A 22,456-nucleotide genomic window follows, 5' to 3' on the forward strand; every position below is an offset into this window, starting at 1 on the left:
AGTTTGAAGTCATATTGGACGCGCCTAACAGCTCGTCCAATATGACTTCAAACTGACAGTGCTCGTCCAAATATAGTTTGTAATGTACAGTGAAACATCTTTAACCTATAAATATGTGCTTTGTAATAGTTTTTTAACCATTAAATCAGATTACCGTTACCATGTATTTTTTTATAAACTAACTCTATTTCACAGCCATGGTCAATGGAAAGTTATCCTTAAACTGCATAATAAAAAACACAGTCTAAAATGCTACCATAGTAGAATCCTAACTGCTTGCAGAGGACTGTGGCATCTATGTCGCCCCAGTCGTCAGAGCAGACACGCCCCGTGATGTTCAGGTAGGATACCTCAACAACACCTAAGGACCGGTTACCAGCGATGGAGAAGGAGGGCACTAGAGTGGAGCATTTATAAGCATAATATTAATGGCAATCATATTTTTGATTTACTTAAGATTAAGTCTGTAAAACATTGCTGACAGTAGACAAATCTTTTTTCAAGTTATGTCTGTCAAATAATTATGCCTAAGCTTCCTGAAAGTCTAAAAGAATGTGGTCAAACATGGTCAAGGACACTTAAGGACACTTTCTCAAATATTTATTAAATCTGGGCCATGCTCTATCAAAAGGGGTTCAATGCATGTATGTAAAGTGTCGTCCCAGATTAGCCTTGCAGTCTGTACAGGCTAATCTGGGATGGTACTTTCTGCTTTTATGGCATTTTCTGTTTACAGAAAGTCTCTTCTTAGCAAAAATCCAGTTTAGGCCGAAATTGGGGCTCCTGGCTAATCTGGGACGACACTTTAAGCACATTCATTCAACCCCCTTTTCACAGAGCACGGCTCATATGTAAAGATATCTTGTTTTAGCTTTGTAAAATTTAAGAAACCCTAGTACTTATTAAAATGTAAAATCGTGTCTTTTTCCGTTCAACTGTTAAAGGGGCCTTTTCACAGATTTTGGCATTTTTTAACTTATTCATTAAATGCTTTATATTGATAAATGTAAACATTGGATAGTAAAAGCTTCAGTAAAAAATCAAGAATAAAATTAAAAAAAGGAAAAGAACAATGCCCGGAGCAGGTTTCGAACCAGTGACCCCTGGAGTCCTGCCAGAGTCCTGAAGTAAAAACGCTTTAGCCTACTGAGCTATTCCGCCGAGTACACATATGTGACGTATTTTATACCTTATATAAGCAATCTTCGTAGTTTCACAAAATTTAACGACAAAAACAGAACTCTCCAAATTATTCAATCGTTTCGCGTTGCAACGCTTTATAATAATTTTTAGGTTTTAAAATCGTCAAAAGATGCATATAATGGCTATATTAGACCATGGTAAATGTTCAGTATTACTGTTTCCTCACACATATCATAACTAAAACGAAAATTTGCGAATCTGAAACAACTTTTTTCAATTTTGTCAATTTACCAAAGCGTGAAAAGATCCCTTTAATATGTCAAAAATGCATAAACTGTGATTATGATGGTACACACCACTGTATTTTTCCAAAGTGGAGCGATTGAAACAGGCTGCGGCTGCATAATCCATGGAGCACATAGAGACATACGGAGTATTGTGTGGGCAGTCAGTAATCTTTTTCTCGTTGCCATTGCACTGAACCGCTGCCATGGTCCCAGGGGAATTTATGTAGCCATACGGGGCATTGTGTATGGGCAATCCAGTCTCAAAACCAAGCTGTCTGCACACAACATCTGTCGTAATGATACATATGAGTTTTATAAAAAGTGAAATACACTATTCTTTATGGAAAACGTTCTTAATTAAACCTCATTTGTTGTCTGATTGGAACGAAGTAATGATATCGAATATTATTTTATCTCCAGAAATATAGAATAATAAATACTGATTTAAACAGTAAATTTTATTGTGCAGAACACTCTGTTATAAAGGAATGCCTTAGATAGCATAATAAACATCACAGATCTCTGCCCAATGTGTTTATGTAAGAGAGCATAACAAACATCAAAGATCTCTGTCCGATGTGTTTATGTTGGTAACCATAATAAACATCAAAGATCTCTGTCTGATGTGTTTATGTTGGAGAGCATAATAAACATCAAATATCTCTGACCGATGTGGTTATGTTAGAGAGCATAATAAACATCAAAGATCTCTGTCCGATGTGTTTATGTTAGAGAGCAAAATAAACATTAATGATCTCTGTCCGATGTGTTTATGTTGGAGAGCGTAATAAACATCAAAGATCTCTGTCCGATGTGTTTATTTTGGAGAGCAAAATAAACATCAAAGATCTCTGTCAATATGTGTTTATGTTGGAGAGCATAATCAACATCAAAGATCTCTGTCTGATGTGTTTATGCTGGAGAGCATAATAAACATCAATGATCTCTGTCAGATGTGATCATGTTGGAGAGCATAATAAACATAAAAAATCTCTGTCTAATGTGATTATGTTTGAGAGCATAATAAACATCAAAGATCTCTGCCCGATGTGTTTATGTTGGAGTGCATACTAAACATCAAAGATCCCTGTCCGATGTGTTTATGTTGGTAACCGTAATAAACATCAAATATCTCTGTCATATGTGTTTTTGACAAGGCATAAGTCTCCCTGGTGGTAACACAAGTTCTTCTTAAACTATTTGTTAAAGGGCAAAACATAAAAATAAACTAAAAGCAATCAAGCCGAAAATCAAACATACTTTCCCGAATGCCTACTAAAACCTCTCGAAAATTTCATTATGATTGAAGTCTACACACAGCCTGAATACCGTTACACCTTTTTTTCAAAGGAGAAAAACCACAGTTACTGCTGCCGCAACAATATAAACTAGTAAGTTGCATTTTCAGACTGCAAACATAATCTACCAATACTTAATAAACATATTAATGCCAGTAACTGACAACAGCCCAAATTGAATCTGACTGAGGGGAAAACGGCCTACAAAAATAATTGCCTAACCAATCAAACACAAAAGGTTTGTGGTATAAGGCTGGAAATAAAACTCACATCGTCAAGTTTTTACCACAACGCTCTGCTTACTTAGCTCATGTAAATAATTTTCTGGTTATCCCTTTCCCACTAAGATACGTATTTCAACGCATTTGTAGTCCCTTAGAAAGTTAAATTTAATTATAGAACTTTTTTCAGAGATTCAAGTTTTAAAGATTTCCTTTCCAACCCTTAGACACTGATGATCAACAAACAGCATAAAACCTGAACAGACTGCGAGTTACGTGCAGGCTGTTCTGGTTTTATGCTGTTTGCACATAGCCATTTTTCACTTTGTCTCTAAGCGGGAAAGGGTTAGGTGATTACAGACTGACAAAGGTTTACTCACTGACATTTTTTTATACAGACTGACAAGGTTGCACTCACCGACGTCTTTCTGGTCCCAGTCCTTGTTGCACACGAGGCCCCAGTGGTTGTTGATGTTCACCTCTACAGCACCGTGGGACTTGTAGTCTCCCCTAGTCAGCATCACTACAGCGGGAAGAAAATCATACTTTATTTAGGCATCACTTCGGGGAAAAGGGCTTAATGCATGTGCGTATAGTTTTACTCAGATTAGCATGTGCAGTCTGCAAAGGCTAATCAGGGACAACACTTTCTGCCTTATCTGGATTTTTTGCTAAAATGAGATTTCCTTTATACAAAAAATACAATACAAGCATAAAAATGTGTCCTTAATTAGCCTGTGCATACTGCACAGGCTAATATGGGTAAACACTGTCTTAACACACATAAATTAAGTCCCAGAACATGGTTTATTTATTGTTGTTTATCGCTCAATCAAACTTGATTTGGAGATTTAATGTGATATTGAACCTTAAACATTAGTCAAATGGATTAATACCCCTTTATCTAATTGACAAAGAGTTGTTTATTAAGCCAGTTACAAGATTATGTGCAAACGTTTTCAATTTTTCAATGTTCATGATTTAACAAAATAGATTTTTTTCAACTGTGATGTACTTATAATAATCTGGAATTATTTTAAGGTCTTATGGGGTTCTTTAACCATGAACAAATGAGTTCTTTGCATATAGACTTAGAGTAGAAATAATGGCAGTGTTAAAAATTTTAATATATATCATGATTGTATATGTTAACAAATTTTATGTTAACATTATAGGCATGGGTCTTGAGATTTTCGTACAAAGCTATAACTTATATCACCTAGTTATAATAACAGTGAGCAATAATAAGCAATTCAAAATTCAGTGTCATTCAATGAACTTGAATACTAAAATAAACAAAAGGATTTTGTTCACATCTAATGTATGGCATATCATCATAATTACTTTTTATCATTCAAGGCAAAACACAGCATACAATTAAATATAAGTGTACAATTAAATGACAGCTTTCAAAGTTATCCAATATGCTAAACATAAAAAAGGATTAAAAAACTACAAACACAAAACATCCCATAGCAACTTCTTTTAAGAAATCGGATACATCATTATTCAACCAGCCTACCTGATTTCAGACAAGTTACACCAGCGTCTTTGCAATTTGAGTAACCAGGCGTCCACGTATAGGTACACTCCAGTATGGTATTTTCATTCCCAGTGCAGGCGATGTAGTTCATCCAGACACGACCACTATTACGGGAACTGAAAGTCTTGGTGATGCCATGGATGTAACCTTGCTGACGACAGAACACGCCCGCCTCCTTGTTACTCCACCTGCTGTTGCAGACCCGCCCCCACAATCCATTAAACATGATCTGAACACGGCCCTCTTCATCCTGACGGAATTGAAATCCCCCTGAAATGTTTACAATTGGTCAATATTCACCCTTAAATCACTCAGATACGCATGTTGATTCATTTTAGTCCCTTAGAAAATCACATTAAATGCAAGACCTTTTTTAATAAATTCAATTTTTAAAAGCTTCATTTCTAACTCCTTAGTCACTCGCAGGCTGTTCAGGTTTAATGCTGATTGCATATAGCCGTTTTCACTTTGATTTTCGGTGGGAAAGGGTTAATGAAAAAAATACCTAGTCAATCATCTTGACTTAACTAAATTCACCTTTATTAGTAACAATTGCACCAAACCAAACTATATTTGAATGCAACGAGGTAGTATATGGCTGTTTTTTTCTTATTTTCTTATGAAAAGCAGAAGCACAACTTAACAATAGAATTATATCTATAAAAAAAACAGATCCAACAGCAATATCATTTGGATTGTTATTTTGATGGATACCTGCATGGTTAGTACACAGGACGCCTGCAGTGGGCCTCAAGAAGCTATTCTGAATAGAGTATCGGCAGCCGATATTCTCATTGAACTTGCTGTACGAGCAATCACTGAGATTATGAGCAGAGTTCTCATCCCCGCTGCATTTAAAGTTTCCGAGTACCATTGGTGCCTCTTGCCGACTCCTGTCGTTGTACGCGACTCCCCCGATGTACTTGAGCTGCCTGCAGGCGGCCCGCGCTGTGATGTTAGACCAGCCATGCGGGCATATCGGCTCCCAGAAGCCATACTTGTTGACCTCTAGTGACCCATAGTACAGACCGGAGGATATACGTATATCAAATGTGCCTGGAAATGAAATGATCCTCACTGTGGGAAAACCGGGCTTTGTGAATGTGCTTAAAGTGTCACTCCAGAACCTGAGATGACACTTTGTCCGAATGCATTACACCCCGTTTTTCCAGAACGCGTCTTAAATACATGGTTAATTATGAAAACTGTTCATTTGACTGAAAGGTTAGGAACTCATTCATGAATATTGTAAGCAACCTGTCATACACTCACAAGAATTATATAAGTAATGCTGGTTGATAACCTCAAATAATGCCTGTTGTCAATTGATCGTAAGCATGGGAACAAGAAAATGGAATAATTACTCCCTGAAAGATATCCACAAGCAGAAACAGTTCGACAGTATGTGCAAGATCCTTTCATTACAGAGGAAAGTCACATTAAGAATGTAATTGCATATGTGTATTAGTTAAAGAGAATTTTCACATCACTGAAACCCCATAAGTGACGTATATTCAGCCTATAAGCAGACTGCAGTCAGTAGATAATCAAGCTTGTTTATAAGATATAACTAAAATGAAAATTTCTCAGAAAATGTTGTTCTATGAACCAAAGGGAAATAACACTCTAACAAAATATAGAAGCTGACCGACCTTAAAATATGCTCATGTTCTCCTAACACTGCGTAACTATAGTTTCATCAGATGTTTGCTAGTGCAATCTTTACAGGAGCTATGCACTTTATAGACTGACACACACATTTTATATTTTTGTACATGCATTAATTGATGCAAATTATTTGTTTAATTAAATATATGTTTTTAATAAATGATACCAAGAAAAGCTCTTAACAGATATTCATACAGTTCAGAATCTACAAAAAAAATCTTTGTCACGTGAAGTCGCCCATATATGAGCCGTGCTCTGTGAAAAGGGTGTTTAATCCATGTGTGTAAAGTGTTGTCCCAAATAAGCCTGTGCAGTCAAGGCTAATCCAGGACAACACTTTCCCCCTAAACTTGATTTTTGCTTAGAAAGTGTTGTCCCAGATTAGCACAGGCTAATCTGGGACAATACTTTAGGCATATGCATTAAACCCCCTACTCACAAATCACGGCCCATATGTGAGTTAAAAAACAATTTCAAACGCGTGTTCATACTTTTCTCTTCAATGATGGACTCGTTACAGTAGATGGTGACGTAGTTGCTAGTATGACACTCTCCGATTAGATACTTGCACTGGTCTAGGGATGCCTCATCGCCGTTACATCTCAAGTCAGTAATGTAGATCCCATCGCTCTCATTGGGACCAAGGACCGAACCTGGGTACAGAAATAGTATCAAATCTTAACAATTTTTTTTAATCTTTGGATTTTTATTTTAAAAGTCTTCCAAATTTTTTTTTTAATTTATGAAGAAAAAAATCTGAAAAAGTTGGAAAAAACATACGAATCATTTTAAATGCAAATATAGAATAAGAAAACTATGAATACATATAAGAATACAGTTAAAAAAAATATTTTCACAGTTTTTAAAGAATAAATATATTTTACCAGACTGTTAAAAAAGAAGAACATCAAACAAAATAGATAAGCTTCAAAGCACTACATAAAACACGAGTTCAAAGGTACCTGGTTGGAAGCGCCCATCCTTGTATCCGAGCTGTCGACATGCAACACGCGCTGTAGACTCAGTGAAATCCGCATCACATACAGCCTTCCATTGACCATTAATATACAGCTCTAGAATTCCATAGTTCAAGTCACTGGTCCCCAACAGTCGCACTTAAATGCAACAGAAGACAGATATTAAATATTATGTTTTAAGTAACTTGTATATTTTTACACTGCATTGTGAAGGTTGCGCCTGACACTGTTGCATCTGCTTAACTCTTTCAGTGCTGGAACCAAATTTTGAAGGCATTTGCAAACAGTTTGGATCCAGATGAGACGCCACAGAACGTGGTATCTAATTAGGATCCAAACTGTTTGCTATTCTGATAGTATTCTTTGAAACAAAATCTAACAAAATGCTAATTTTAGAAATTCAGCAGACACCATTTTAGCAGACGACAAATTTCCCAGCATGCAAAGGGTTAACATTTCTGAATCAGATACAGAAGTTCCAGATGCAACCTTCAACATTTGCTACAAACATGAATGCCTCATTCAGAATGGTAATTATATTTCAAAATATAATGCATCCATGAATGCTTTCCTTTCCAACTAATGACTTAAATTGTCAGAAATAAACATAATTTAATTGTTTGTCTAACAAAGCTGCGATTTTATGATTTAACTCATTTTGTTTTTTTACATAAGACATGTTTAGGATTTTTGAAAAAAGCTTTTGTCTAAAGGAAAAAAACACAAACACTGGATATTTATTTTGCCAAATAGGTGAATGCCGTGAGTACAATTATTTATCTTATCAACAATTGGATCAAAGTAAATTTTATGTTTATAGAAGGTAAAAGGAAATTCTGTGTACTCAATGACTATGTATGTAGAAAATTCTAGTTAATACTGCATACCGCGAACATTGGCCAGTGTTTCCTGTTTGCATGCTGTGCATGGAATCTTATCTGTATTCTCTGGTATTCTATTATCTTATCAATTTCGAATGTTTTTACTTCATTTCAAAAGTAAACAAAAGAAAATGAAGGACAATGACACTCAAACATAAAAATGACACCATGAAAATAAATAAAACACTGTCGCTATACTAGGTAGGACTTGCTGTGTTCAACAAGTTTGAAGTAGGCCTAATATTATCAGATTGAGTGTTCTATTTTCTTAATGCTGGCGTGATGGTAGGATAAAATATGCAACAATGCAGCCATAGTTGCTCAGGAAAGCAATCTTAATAGTTTTGCAGAAAATGAGGATCAAAAACTATACGAACTAATGTTAGATGTTGCATTTTACATGTTAATATAATCATGCATCATTAATATGAAAACAAACATTTTATTTCAATAGCAATTAAAATTTTAAAACATATAAGACGGAAAATACCAAGGTGAATATGAAATAGAGATTAGTATTCAAATAAAATGTGTGTGTACTTATGTAATAATCAATATGCAAAGCCACTTGTTTCATTGCCAAATGCATCAAGGCTTATACAGCATACATTTATGATACACACTTGTAAAAATGATTGATCCCACACTGTTGAACATGGTTGCTTCAAATTTGAAAATCCTCTTTTTATTGATTGATTTATTGATTAAATAATGTATCACAAAGCTGAGCGTACAGTCCATCTGTACAACACTTGGAGACTTTTGCCAAATTAATGTACCGTTGTGTTTCTGAATATTCATATGAGCCATACTTTTTTAATAAATTTATGTTTTCCTAGTGTAAGAACCCACCTTAAATGATGAAATTGAAATTAATTAAAAATAACTCTGTGTTTCAACATTTCAACGTACAAAAATATGAAAGCATACAAACCCCGACGTGAAAGCGTCAGAACGTAACAGATGAATAATTTTATGGTGAGCTTGCCCACAATATTATGTAGTCAAATGATAACATGTTCAATTTTAAATCATAATCTTAGATCATAACTGAGATATTAAAGTTTGAAAAGTGTTGCGTTAGAAAAGTCTCCAAGTGTACAACATTGTTTCTGACATAATTATTTTTGAATAATAACAATCACAAGTCTGTATCTATTTATATGAACAAATGTGATCAGTGGATGAAATCAACTCAAATTTGGCATCACATGTGTTCATTTCAGCTGCGCTCTGGGAAAAATAGGCTTTATGCATGCTAATTAAGTGTTGTTGCAGGTTGACCTATTTAGTCCGCACGAGCTAACCTGGGACTACAATATCTGCTTTAATTATTAAGTATCTTCTAAATTAAAATCCAGTCTAAGCAGAGAGAGTTGTCCTTGATTAGCCTGTTCGCATTGCACACATTAATCTGGAACAAAATTGTATGCACATGCATTAAGCCAGGAATACTGTGCTTACTGGACAATCATTTGCTGTGCATACTACTGCGTTCAAAGATAAAAGCATGCAGGCAGAAAATGTCAGTTGTTTAGAGACAAAAGCATCAAACAAACAGGAAATTAAATTTCCTAATTATGGTAAGGCAACACACCATCAGGTAAAGTCTATCTGGTCTTCACCCAATCAGACTGATGCATGGACAAAAAAATGTTATGAAAATTAGAGAACTAGTAATAGCTTCAAAATGCATTTACAGCAGTGTGCAGCTATTAAACTTTATATTTTCCACTACCATAGGAAATGGCAGACACATGGAGGAACATACATTTTGGCACTTCATATATCTGATAATTCAAGTAAAAAAGTTCTTAAAAAATATCAATGTCTGATATAAAACCAGTGATACCAGAAAGTGAATAATTTTACTGACTTGTCATCGCCAAGCTATTAAAATATGCTACTTTCAAAGAATGATGAGCATCAGCAATATATATCTAGCAACGTTCTTCTAGAACTAATATGTGTCACCATATTTCACACAGTGTAAACCAGTTTTTACGCAGACACATGCTAAATCCATTAAAGACATGCAACTCCCATAATCATTTAAACATCAATTGTATGTACATATACCACTAACATCCTGTCCTGTCATTGGAATACCAAAATAGAAACAAGAACTTTGAAAATAAGTATGTTACACTGCCATGTCGATCTCAACAATAACCAGTGTTGTTGCTTCTGTTGTTGATTTTTTTCATTTGTTAGATTGTTGTTGCTAGACATATATTAATGTTCAAATACAACCATCCACTCCTAGTTTATCTGTGTGTTATTTTTATAAGATAACGCATTGTTAAGTTGCTGTTGATAATGATAAGGAGGATTTTATAGTATTTTGAGAATGGATAATATTTACTTTACTCATGACTATGAGTTAATGTGATGATCACTTATGTGATCGTGGTACAAAATGTCAATACTTATTTGAATTACTATTATTTAGCTTTTTTCGCAATTTGCATTTTTAAATTATCGTGTAATTATAACAATAATGGGTATGCCAATAGTGACTGTCATTAATAGCAAGATTTGTTTTTCTTCATCATTTTATGGTTTCCTGTAACCTTTACACTACTATAATATACATAACTATTTTATTAGTTTAATAAACCATATTAATCAAGTTTCTATGAATGTTAAATCCACAAATCTCCAAGGAACTTTTGCTCTTGGTACTCTTAGATATGTCCTTTTAAGATTATTCTTATCAAATGTTGTTGTTGAAATGATAACATTTTAATGTATAAAGGGGCTAAATAAAGTATGAATTTTATCAGTTTTGAAAATGTTATATTGTCTCACATTTCTTTCAAATGTCCATATACCCCAGTAAACAAAGTGAGACTTCATCTGCACTAGCAGGAGAAAAACCTTATATTATAGCATTCTGTTTTTTATTTATGGCATTGAACAATTTTCAAAAGGAATGACACAGAACAAATTTACTGAGTAGATACACGACAAACAAATACACAACAACCACACACAATAAATGAAACTGGGGATGATCGCCTTGAAACAGTCAATGTTAAGGATCAGGTGTTGCTACCTGTTGTTTGGAACTGCAAACATCCCACTGAGTTCCATAATTATTCGCAAATTCTCTAATTGAATGAACAAATATACAAAATAGTGTCACAAGTCAAATTAAACGCTAGTAATATAAAATAAATTAATTTTCTATTTAATAATCAATCGAATTTAACTTTGATGCAAACCAGAGAAACAAAATTGAGATTTGTTACAGCCATATGAAATTAAACTAAAACAATAATTGAAAACAACCGCATACATCTTGATTTAAGGCAAGTGTCTCCTCAAAATTGAAGTAAGTTTTAACAAGATAACTGCCAAGAAGGACCAAATTAAAGCTTTGTTATGAAATATTTGCAACTAATGTTGACCCAAAATACTACGTGGTTTTGTTTGGTGTATTGTGATGAACACTAATTCGTGAGGTGTAAAGAAGTTTCCGTCATTTCATCATAACTTCAAAACCTGTACAAAGCATAATATTTTGTTCTAGATGTAACAGACACAGGGAAGAGGTTTGACATGCCCATCATATAGACTCCATAATGAAAGATATGAAAAAAATGTGTAGCGGTGCGGGGTGGAGTGTGGGCACATGGTTTACAATATAATGGATGTTTCAGTTCATTTACTCCAAGACGTTCCAATATAGTCAATGACAGAGTCAGACTAATATTGTAAACAAAATACAAGGACCAGGTTGGAATAAACTAAGATGCACAAAATATAGTACCTGCTTCAGAGATTTGGCTCAATGCAAGCATAGCAAGTTTTTTCAACATAAATGAATACTGTGTACTTACCAACCAATGAAACTCTTTCGTTGGAACAGTTGTGTACTTAGCAACTAATGAACTCATTTATTTGAAAATGTCATGATCAATAATTTGAAAAAAACAGTATTGAATCAGACTTAACGGCTAAATGCACACCACAATGAGAACAGAAACTGCACAAAAAATAACTTCACAATGTAAAGCACAAGATATAATACAATTATTACCAATATTAGCTTGTACATTATACATTTGAATTGGAAATGTTAATAATTATTCCTTCTTTTTTCTTCTCGCTATTGGTTTAAGGTATGTTAAATATGGGACGAACATAGCATATAACTCTATTCAAAAGCCAGGGACTTATGGAAGCACTTCGAGCTAGTTTCCAGATGTAGGCTGACGTTATATTGTTCAAACCAGTAACTATTTACTTTAAATTAAATTTATTTTTAATATAATCAGTTAATTTTAAAAAGTAAATGTCCATAAAAGGTATCAAATTACAGGGTTTGTTTTGCCAAATATAATTTGGTCGCCTTAAGCACGGGATATTTATGTTAATGCTCTTTTTCAAATCTGATCAGTAAATAAAATAATTTCATGACTAGATTATCAACCAGGTAAAAGTGCATGATGTGGAACTATAATTACCAATACTTTCAATGACTTCCATGTACACCATAGCCTGTACCTACCAATAAAAGAGTGCAATCATCTGCTATGAAAGCTTTTCTAGTAATAAAATAATGACTTTCCTGAGGCAAAAATAAATTGATATGAGGTGCCTGCATATATTGTGTAGACATTACAAATACACTAGAAATAAGTAAATATAAAGTTTGTGCTCCGTGCGAAGTGTTGGAAGGCTATGTACTAAGTTTGAGAACTTGTAAAGTAAATATAAAGTTGGTGCTCGATAATAATTGTTGGGAGGCTATGTATGCAGTTTGAGAACCTGATTTGTAACACTGAACAGCAGCGTCTTCGTTGCTATGGTAACAGTCCCTTGGATTGTGGTTAGCCCGGTACCAACCACCTGTGCCAGGCAAACTCATGACAGCAGGCAAGTCGTGTTGCGAGGCTTGCACCCAGGAAATCATTAAGGGACATTGGAGTATCGTACGCTCGCTTCCATCGCATTTCAGGGTGGAAATATGCAGACCAACAACCTGAGAGCCGAACGTCCCCTTGTCGAGCGCACGACCAGACGTAAAGTTTAACTGACGACATACTACTTTAGCATAACCATCATCAAACCATCCACAGAAAGAACCCACTTGATCGTCGACAGTGAACTGAATTCTTCCATTCATGTGATTGGTGCCATTTTGTAGACTAATATTAAAACCTGATAAAATAGATATTCAAAAATGTGTTTGTGTTTGTTGTGACATGCATTTCAACTACAAACTGTGTGTGACACAGGTGTGTTTCAAATCTCTGATGATGTTGCAAGACCCTGTAAGAGAATTTGATTAAACCTGCAATCAATGAAATGTTAGTAACCTTATCTCATGTGAAACAAACCATACCTTGGTTGTAACATTGGACGGCAGCATCCTGGGCGTGAGTCCTGCATTTGAAGAAGGTTCTGCGGACACAAAATTCAGTCGTCCCCAGTTCTCGTATATCGCCTCTTCAGGTTCAATCTTGATTCCACTTTTCAACAGTGAACCCTCGTTACCAGCGCAACGAATATAGGAAATCATGATTTTTCGCTTGCCTTCTCCAAAGTATCCATTGTCAAGGGAACGACCGCTTGTTTGTCACATATCTTAACAGAGGACATGCGCTGCTTTGTCATCAAACTTTGACATTCCACAGACGGTTCTCCATTCGTTGTTCAAAGAAATTTCAACGCGGCAAGACAATGGACTGGTGCCATTTGCCAACCATAACGTGTACCCTGTTAAGCAGAGCATTGTAAAGCATGAAGCAAATTCATGAATACCATAATGTGCTCATAGATACTCTGCACATTGGTTTATCAACATTGAATAACGATTAATCATACATCATTTATAAATCCCATTTATTATGAAGTCCAACTTCTGGAGTCTGGTAAAAAACGGTGCGTAAACATCGGGCACAAATAATAAAAATGTATACAAATACATGTTACTTATATACAAATCATATGTACAATTGACAGTTTAAACCCTGCAAAGGAATCATGATAATAATGTTACATAGATAAAAGATCAGAAAAATCAATTTCAGACATGTACATTTGGAACAAAGCCATGAATGTAACTCTCACAGAATTGCAAAGCCCTAGAAATATAATAACTTTATAGATATATAACTCGTCATATTCTGGTCCTTCAGAATGAATCTCATAACTTTAGTGCTGGTTCAATGCTGGCCAAAGAATTCATATAACAATAGAATATTTGGTTTATTTTAAAATGCATATATTGGCTAAAAAATCAAAGCATTTCTTCATTACACATGAGATTAAGCCAAATGGCTATGAAAGATCTAAATCTATAACTCTAAAAGAAAAACAATAAATCTTCTTACATGAAATTCAAATTTGATATAAGACAATTTCATTAACCAATAACTTCAAGTTAAGGATGATCTCTTGAGTAAGCATTTAAAACTTCTATGACCTTTTGACAGACGCATCTTAAAATGATTTTATAATCAATATAATCCATTCATGTACACACTACTTTAAAATGCATGACAGTTCACAATTTAAGTATATTTTTACTGAAGCTTATACAATGGCCAGGTCAGTGTTTTTCAATATTGTAGACAGAAAAGCGTGTTGATGTAACCACATCTAAGATCTTAATAAAACCTAGCACAATAGTTCTGTGACTTATACCAGATGTACAGGACATCACTACCTGAGTTCTGGTAGCAGAACACTGCAGGCTCCAGCCCGGACTTGCACTGGTCTACCGAGCCCCATCGAATGTTGCCACATCGAATCAGAGACCCTTCCTGACCTGTACAATTCACGTTGGTCAGCCAGGGTATGCCTATGAGGAAGAAATAGCACAACATGTATTATCCATAGAATCATCATATTCAGTATAATCCTCAGAAATAACCGTAATAATATTAAGCATACAAAATATTATTAATTGAATAATCCACAAAACTATCACTGAACGTAAAATTGCCTGTGAAGTCCACACAGGCTAAACAGGGACGACAATTTTTGCTTGTATGGAATATTTCATTTGAAGGAAGTCTCCTCTGAATGAAAATTGTGTCTTGGTAGAAATAGTCCTCCCAGATAAGCCTGTGTGGACTTCTAGATTGCCACTTTGCGCAAATGCAGCCCGGATTTCAAAAAGTGTGATTGTAATATTTTGCTACAATGGTCAATACATGCTACATTTCAAAGTGCCATGGGTCATCTACCTCATTTCCCCTCAAGAAAATATAAAAGTTCAGTTTTTCACGAAAATGTTTAAGGCTACGATATTTAATCTTGAACTAGAAATAACATTAGTTTTGCAGTTATCAGCAAGTGGTTTTGGGCTACCATCATTCATTTGTTTGTAAGAATATAAATTCAAATGACCACTGTTTTTATAGTAACCATATGTCACCTTGAAATAAGAATAAAAATTCAATTGCTTCAAAAGTGTTTCCATGATACCATATATGATCTTAAAGGAAGAACTGAAGTTCCCATACTTCGCACACATTCAAAAAGGTAAGCAGGTTAGCATATTGCATGATGAAGTTGAGGGAAAAACCACTGAAATTCAACACCCAGCGCTTTTATGCAACCATATTTCATCTTAATGCAAACATATAAAATACTATGCACACCCAGCAATTTAAGGCCATCACATTTCATCATCAAGGTACAAACTCCAGCGCACACCCAGCGTTTCTACGCTAAGATTTTCTATATTAAAGTAAAAATAAAGTTATATTGCTGACTGGTTAGCCATGTGTTCCCAGAACCAGGCTCAAATTAATTTGCTTTACTCACCAAGTGTTTTTGAGCTATCATATTTCACTTCAAAGTAGGAGAATCCACCCTGGAAGCCCATCTCTCTGCAAATGACAGTGGCCTCTGCATCATCAAAACCATCAGCGCATATGTAGCCCCAGATGTCGAAATAGCGGATGGAAATAGTCCCGCGGTTGTATCTTTTTAGTTTGAGTGAATATTCTATAACAGAAATATGTTTTTGACATTTGGAGTGTGATATGTAAATGGCGTGGTCAGGTTGAACGGTAGAAATAGCATTCAAATTAACTTTGTTCTTTTAGAATGGTTGTTATATTTGTTTTCCAAAACAGCTTAATTTAAGTGTCACTCAATCAAGAAAACACGTCTTTTGCTAAAGTATTCCATGTACATATTCCGCCAAACTTTTTCCTACTATGTTTATTAAACCGCATTTAACCAAAAATTAAAGCCTCTACTACTAACATGTAGAATCTCACCTCCATTGGCAGGTAGATCAGAACAAGCCACAGAAGCATACTTCCCGCTAGAGCAGCCAGTATTATCGTCCACATAGCTGCAGTCCAGTATGGACATTTCGTTTCCAATGCATCGGACGTTGCGGTAACCAATGTCATACTTCATTTCTCCGAAGGCAGAACAACAAACGCTGATTCCATTTTGGAATCCTGCCGACATGCATACGACCTTGGCTGCAAGGTCATCAAAGCCGTCTGCACACACGAGTCTGTATGCTTCTCTGTTCCATATATGCACTGCTCCATAGCTTACGTTAGGCTCCAGTCTCACTGGCAAACACAATTTCCTTTTTAACCCTTTACAACTAAGATACGTATATTCACGCATTTGTAGTCCCTTAGAAAGTAAAATTTAATTAAAGACCTTTTTTAATAAATTCGTGTTTTAAAGGATTCATTTCCAACCCTTCAATACTGTTTATCAGAAAAAAGCATACAACCTTGACAGAATGCGATTTATTCGCAGGCTGTTCTGGTTTTATGCTGTTTGCACATAGCCATTTTCTTTTTGCTTCTAAGTGGGAAAGGGTTAAGCATCTTACACCCAAATAGTTCTATTTTATAGTTATTATATTATCATTAAGTTTAAGCATATGTATTGGTTCAGAATATACTGCATGACATTCGTGTGCATTTAAAACAATGATGATATGTTTCATGGATTAAACGGAAAGCATCTAGGATGCATATGTGAGTTCTGTTCCATGGGACATTTAACAAGAGAGGAATTAAGCAATATAAAACAGGTAGTAATGGATGGAAGAACTAAGACATTTTCTAAGACACAATTATTTGGTAAGTTCATGAAAGACATTGTTCAAATTTTTATGATTGTGTAAACCATTATTGTTTCAAATTGTTTCAATATTATTCTTATGAAATTATTGCAATTTTGATATTTCTTTTCAACTACTATTTAAATAGCTTCTTAAAATCCTAGGCTTTAACAAAAATTAACTCTGAGGTGAAATCACACCTCTCTGTTACTTGGGTTATCATAGTTGAGAACTATGCATGATATCATATAGGACAACACTGTTCATACCTCTATCAGTACAATACACGCTGGCGTCATGTTGGTGATTGCGACATGGAGTGTGGCTCACATTAAAGCCGCTATTTGTGCAGGACCATATTGACTTCTCATCCCCATCACATTGTACGTAGTAAAGCCATGATGGACCTGCTCATACAAGTAACAAGACTTTAATTGCCCTAACAAGATTTTAATTGCCCTGTATCATGGGAAAATAGGTATGATGCCATATGCGGGTAGCTTACCTCCATGCCAGCCTCTGCACATGCGCAGTCTGGTCAGCATCAGATACCCGGTGCAGAGACTATGAGCATGCATGACTTATAAAGGGACAGCATGGGTCCTGATCACATTGCTGCTTTTGCGCTTTTGTGTGATAACGCACTTTTGCACGACTTTTTTTCTTTATCGAAAGCATAACTGTCAATTGTTTTACAAGGAAAACAAACTTCTTTTTGCAACAAATATTTCTAAACAGCTCACTTTATGAATATATTATAATACAACAACAACCCAATAGCAAAGTCTTTTTCAAGAGCCAAACCAAATACTAAATAATCAAATAATAACAAAAAATATAATTCATTAAAACAAGAGAACCATGATGGCCCTATGCGCACACCTGAGTTGTGACCTAGTTTTTTTCCCCAAATGGACTTGTTAATCTAGTTAGATTTGAACCAGGCCTGAATACATCCGTACCCAGTTTCATCAAGACTGAGTCAGAAATGTAGTCTTTAGAGTGGTTAAAAGGTTTTTCTAAGATCTTACCTTTTTACCGAGTGTTTGACTGCATTTGAACTTTACAAGTCAAACATTCTGACCAAGTTTAATCAAGATTCAGATGTAAATTTTGCTTCTATAGTTAAAACGAAGTTTTTCTATGATTTGACTAAGTGACCTATTTTTCGACACACATGACCCAGATATTAAGTTGATCTACATATTGGGATAATTATTATGAGCAGGTTTAAATACGGCTGAATCATACATTTGACTTCTAAAACGTAACAATTTTTTTAGAGCTTTGACCTGTAGACCTAGTTTTAAAACCCATTTGACCCACATTCAAACTCATCTTAGATATTGTCAAATTAAACAATTTAACCCCCAGTTTCATCACGACTGGGTGAATAATGTCGCGTCTAGAGTGGTTACGTTTTTTTTGTAAGATTTAACCATATGACGTAGTTTTTTAACGAAGGTAACCAAGATTAAAACTAGTCTTAAACATGTTCCATATAAATATTCTGACCAAGTTTTATCAAAATTGCATTTAAAAAATGGCCTTTAAAGAGTGTTCAAAAGCAAAACATGATGTCACACAATGAACGCGGCACGAACCTTGATTTACCAAGACAGACAACAGACATCAGCAAACCACAATAGCTCACAATAAGCAAATCATGCTCAGGAATTCAAGTTATTCATCTAAAGCATCCTACCCATCCCAGCTCCATAGTAGGAGTTTGCTTGTGCCACACCATCTAGGAAACCAAGCTGACGACAGACCACCCTAGCATTGCTATCTGACCAGTACGAGTCACATATTGTGCCCCATGTTCCACCGTATGAAACTTCTACCCGACCGTTTGACGGCGCACTTCCATTCACTAGCCTCACTTCGAATCCTGCAAAGGATGAAAATGTTGGATTGCAATGAAATTTTTATTGTGTTTTTGACAGTAACCATTTAATTGTTTTTCTTACCCGTGAAAATATCAATGCTAGCACTCAAACACTTGTTGCTATAACTCATGTATATGATATTTGAGTAATTTCATTATTACAACATTACTAAAAAAGAATAATTCATTTTGGTAGCCCTTAAAGAAACACTCTTTTTGATCTCTGAGTACTCTTTAAATTGTCAAGTTTTGAGAATATTATTTATTGATGATGGTACTCATGCACGAAGTATGCTAACTTTGGTATTTTTCATGGTTTTTTAGGATCTTTGGATGGGTACCTGAGAAACTGCAGCTCAGTGATATGATAGTAGTATAATAACACTGGTTTGTGGTTCCTTTTGACAACAGGGGCATTATAATATTTTAACAATGTAAGTCTATATTAAGCATTTCTTCAATATTTAAACAATCTTAGCAATAGAAGACCGCTACCTGATGTCCCAAACATAATATTACACCTAACGGCGGTGTCTTTGAACGAAGAAAACCTTTGAAGTTATTATGTTTATAAAATCAATTGTTAAAATGTGACACCTTGATCAAAGCCAGTTTCGACCACAGGGACATGATTTTTAACAAACTTGGTAGATGATTACTTTCATTTGTATCATACTACATCTGTATATTTAAGTTATGGACCTTCTTGTAGCAAAGCAGATTTTGAGTTATGATGCTGCAACTCCATTTTAAAATGCTACCCCTGGAGCCGTGTCAGCTTTGACCCCAGTTGCGTGTTTTGAATAAACCTTACAAACGTTCTCTAAGTCATGATTTATACTAAATATGAATGCCATGGGCGTTGCGGCTTTCGACGATACTATTTTTAAAGGTTTTTACAAAATAAGAGAGCATTAAACTAGTTACCCCTTGTGAAAGGTTACTTAAAGAGTCTGCTTCAAACAAAAAAAAGAGAACCTGAGGCGAAGCAGTTTAAGACAAGATTAAAGATTTCCCCACATGTATGTCTATGATAAACTGGTGATCCCTGTGGGTAAGGCTAGTTTTGACCTAAGGGTAATAATTTGAACAAACTTGGTAGATGACCTGTTTACGACGTTAAAAAAATACCAAACCTGTGGACCGTGGGGTTTAAAAGATTTTATTAATGTTGCTATATGCATATGAAAAAAATTAAGTTGCAACCAGGACCTAGCCAATTTTACTCCATGGTAATCCTTCTAAAACTCAAAAGGATGTTACATACAAAACAAACAGCCTCTAGGCCATACACTTTCTGTGAAGTTCTTTTTTTTAAGTTTTCATTTTTCAAATTCCTTAAGTCCCGGTGACCTGATTTATCAACAGACTGGAAGCATTTGAACAATTTTCATTCAGGACTGCCCATGGAATATTCAAGTGATATTGCGTCAAATACTGTCCAGCAGTTCTGGAGGTGATGATGTTTGAAGAAAAAGTTGACTTAAACACACAGCTTTAGTCACAGACAGATGGATGACGGACATCATGGTATCCCAATTTTTCACCATGAGCTCAGGTGAGTTAAAAACAATACAATGCTTAGACACCTCATAAATAAGAAAAAAAAACAGATCCCCTCTTGCTCAAGAATTTTTTTAAGTAGTGCTAAGTTAGAGGAAAACTAGCTATGCTTAGAAGTTGAAAAGGAGCTGGAAATTAATAGCTAAAAATGCCAACATTGGGCATTACTGTCTTGTTCCTGGTAATATTTGTTCGACCATTAAAGATGAATATAATAACGTTACATAACTGTTGTTTCAAAAAAGGTTTGGGCACACTGACATTTTGATAACAAACACACACATCGTCAAGTGTTATGAAAATAATGAGTCTTTGAATTGTTTTTGTCTCATAGCATCAATATAGAAAAAAACCAGAAACAATGAAATACCTGGGCCCTCATAACAATACACCCTAGCTGCCATGTTTTTAGACAGGCAGCCACTAGTGGGGGTTTCCAGAAAACGGCAGTCTTGGATACGTGTTTCATTACCGTAGCAATTCACAGTGGTCATCCAGATAGGTGTACTGGAGCCTAGCAACAAAAGGAAGACTTTGAAAGACACAGAAAGGTTACATAAAGTACATAAATTATCAACCCTCAAAGCCAGAAGATTCTACCAGTATATGTAAACAGAAGGCTGTAGTTTTGGCTATCAAGGGCAAAATACAACTGTGTTTTTTGTAACTGAAATATGAAACATACTTTTGTCCTAGGATTCTTCCGAACAAAAATATCCTAGTTTAGTATCTAATAAAAGATATACATGAACATATGTCTCAAAAAGCTCACGAATTTCAAATACCCGTACACTCAAGGTAAAATGATTTGGTAAAAAGTTAGTACAAACAAATACGTTAAATATAACAAGATTTGGTAGAAAGTTAGTACAAACAAATACGTTAAATATAACAAGCATTCCTCTATGTGTTTAACAAACATTTACACATAAACAACATCAACCGTTACGGTGTCCTGAAAAATGACCTGAGTACTGTGGTCCAAATGACACGCCTCCCCCAGAATATCCAAGCTGTCGACACAAAACATCAGCGTCTTTGTTATCCCAACCTTCCGCACAAATTGTGCCATTCATCCCATGTTTCTTGATTGCCACCGTTGCAGGGAAAGATTCAAAGGGCAAGATGTAGATTGCTGTGAAAAACAAGTTTGTTATGATTGTATTTTATGTGTAAGCGTTTCATGCTATGAAACTTGGTCTTTGATTTGGTTTTATTTATTTTAGTGAAACAAGACTCCCTAATCTAAGATTCCAAGTCAAGTACTAGAAAAGCAACAATATTTTATACCATTAAATGGCAAAAAAGGCTTCAACAGAGTTAAACTATACTCAAGAGAATATAAAAACGCAACAGACACGACAAAGATAATTATGATTTAAATATATGGTCAGTGTACATTACCACATTTAAATATATATTAAAATCTTTTGAAAACACACATCTTGAGCTAAGACTTACCGTTATTATCAATCGAGTACTTTGAGCAGAGGACAGAGGCATAATTGGATGATTTATCAAGACATTCACCCGACTCTTTGAACGGACACAGGGCTATAGAAATCTCGCTCCCTGTACAGTTGAAGTGAGTTACAAAGTCCGAGTAGTATTTCCTTCCAAAAGCACCTTTAAAATAAAACAAAATGGTGTTATTCTATATAGAGGTTTTATGGCCTAACTATTTCGTATATACTGGTAGAAAATATTTACCCAAAGCAGGCTTCATCATCCAGTGAAATCCTTATCAACAGAAAAATAAAGCGGCCCGTATGATGCTACTCGTTGTTTTTCCGATCATGTTTTCACCGTACAAGTTGCAATTCTTTGTTCAGGATAACCCATCAAACAATCAATATAAGTCTTATATTCCTTATATATCAGCTGGATACTTTATATGTCAAAATGGCATCTTTAAATTAAAGAGAT

The 22,456-nt window shown here is 35.1% G+C and overlaps 1 protein-coding gene across 1 annotated transcript in view; it reads right to left on the reverse strand.

The window, feature by feature from the left end:
- LOC127878514 (deleted in malignant brain tumors 1 protein-like) overlaps nt 1–22,456 on the reverse strand; it is a 68,145-nt gene that overhangs the window by 23,871 nt on the left and 21,818 nt on the right. The window contains exons 15-29 of the mRNA XM_052425046.1: nt 21,498–21,665; nt 20,901–21,044; nt 18,785–18,970; nt 17,349–17,486; nt 16,265–16,498; nt 15,804–15,986; nt 14,698–14,832; nt 12,963–13,187; nt 7,123–7,275; nt 6,652–6,813; nt 5,207–5,548; nt 4,472–4,762; nt 3,368–3,472; nt 1,500–1,718; nt 257–397 (exon numbers count right to left, since the gene is read on the reverse strand). Of these exons, the coding sequence (XP_052281006.1) occupies nt 257–397; nt 1,500–1,718; nt 3,368–3,472; nt 4,472–4,762; nt 5,207–5,548; nt 6,652–6,813; nt 7,123–7,275; nt 12,963–13,187; nt 14,698–14,832; nt 15,804–15,986; nt 16,265–16,498; nt 17,349–17,486; nt 18,785–18,970; nt 20,901–21,044; nt 21,498–21,665 (2,826 nt within the window). The remainder of the gene's footprint in view (nt 1–256; nt 398–1,499; nt 1,719–3,367; nt 3,473–4,471; nt 4,763–5,206; nt 5,549–6,651; nt 6,814–7,122; nt 7,276–12,962; nt 13,188–14,697; nt 14,833–15,803; nt 15,987–16,264; nt 16,499–17,348; nt 17,487–18,784; nt 18,971–20,900; nt 21,045–21,497; nt 21,666–22,456) is intronic.

The sequence above is a fragment of the Dreissena polymorpha genome, chromosome 4 (assembly GCF_020536995.1).
Source record: "Dreissena polymorpha isolate Duluth1 chromosome 4, UMN_Dpol_1.0, whole genome shotgun sequence".
NCBI classification, from domain to species: domain Eukaryota; kingdom Metazoa; phylum Mollusca; class Bivalvia; order Myida; family Dreissenidae; genus Dreissena; species Dreissena polymorpha.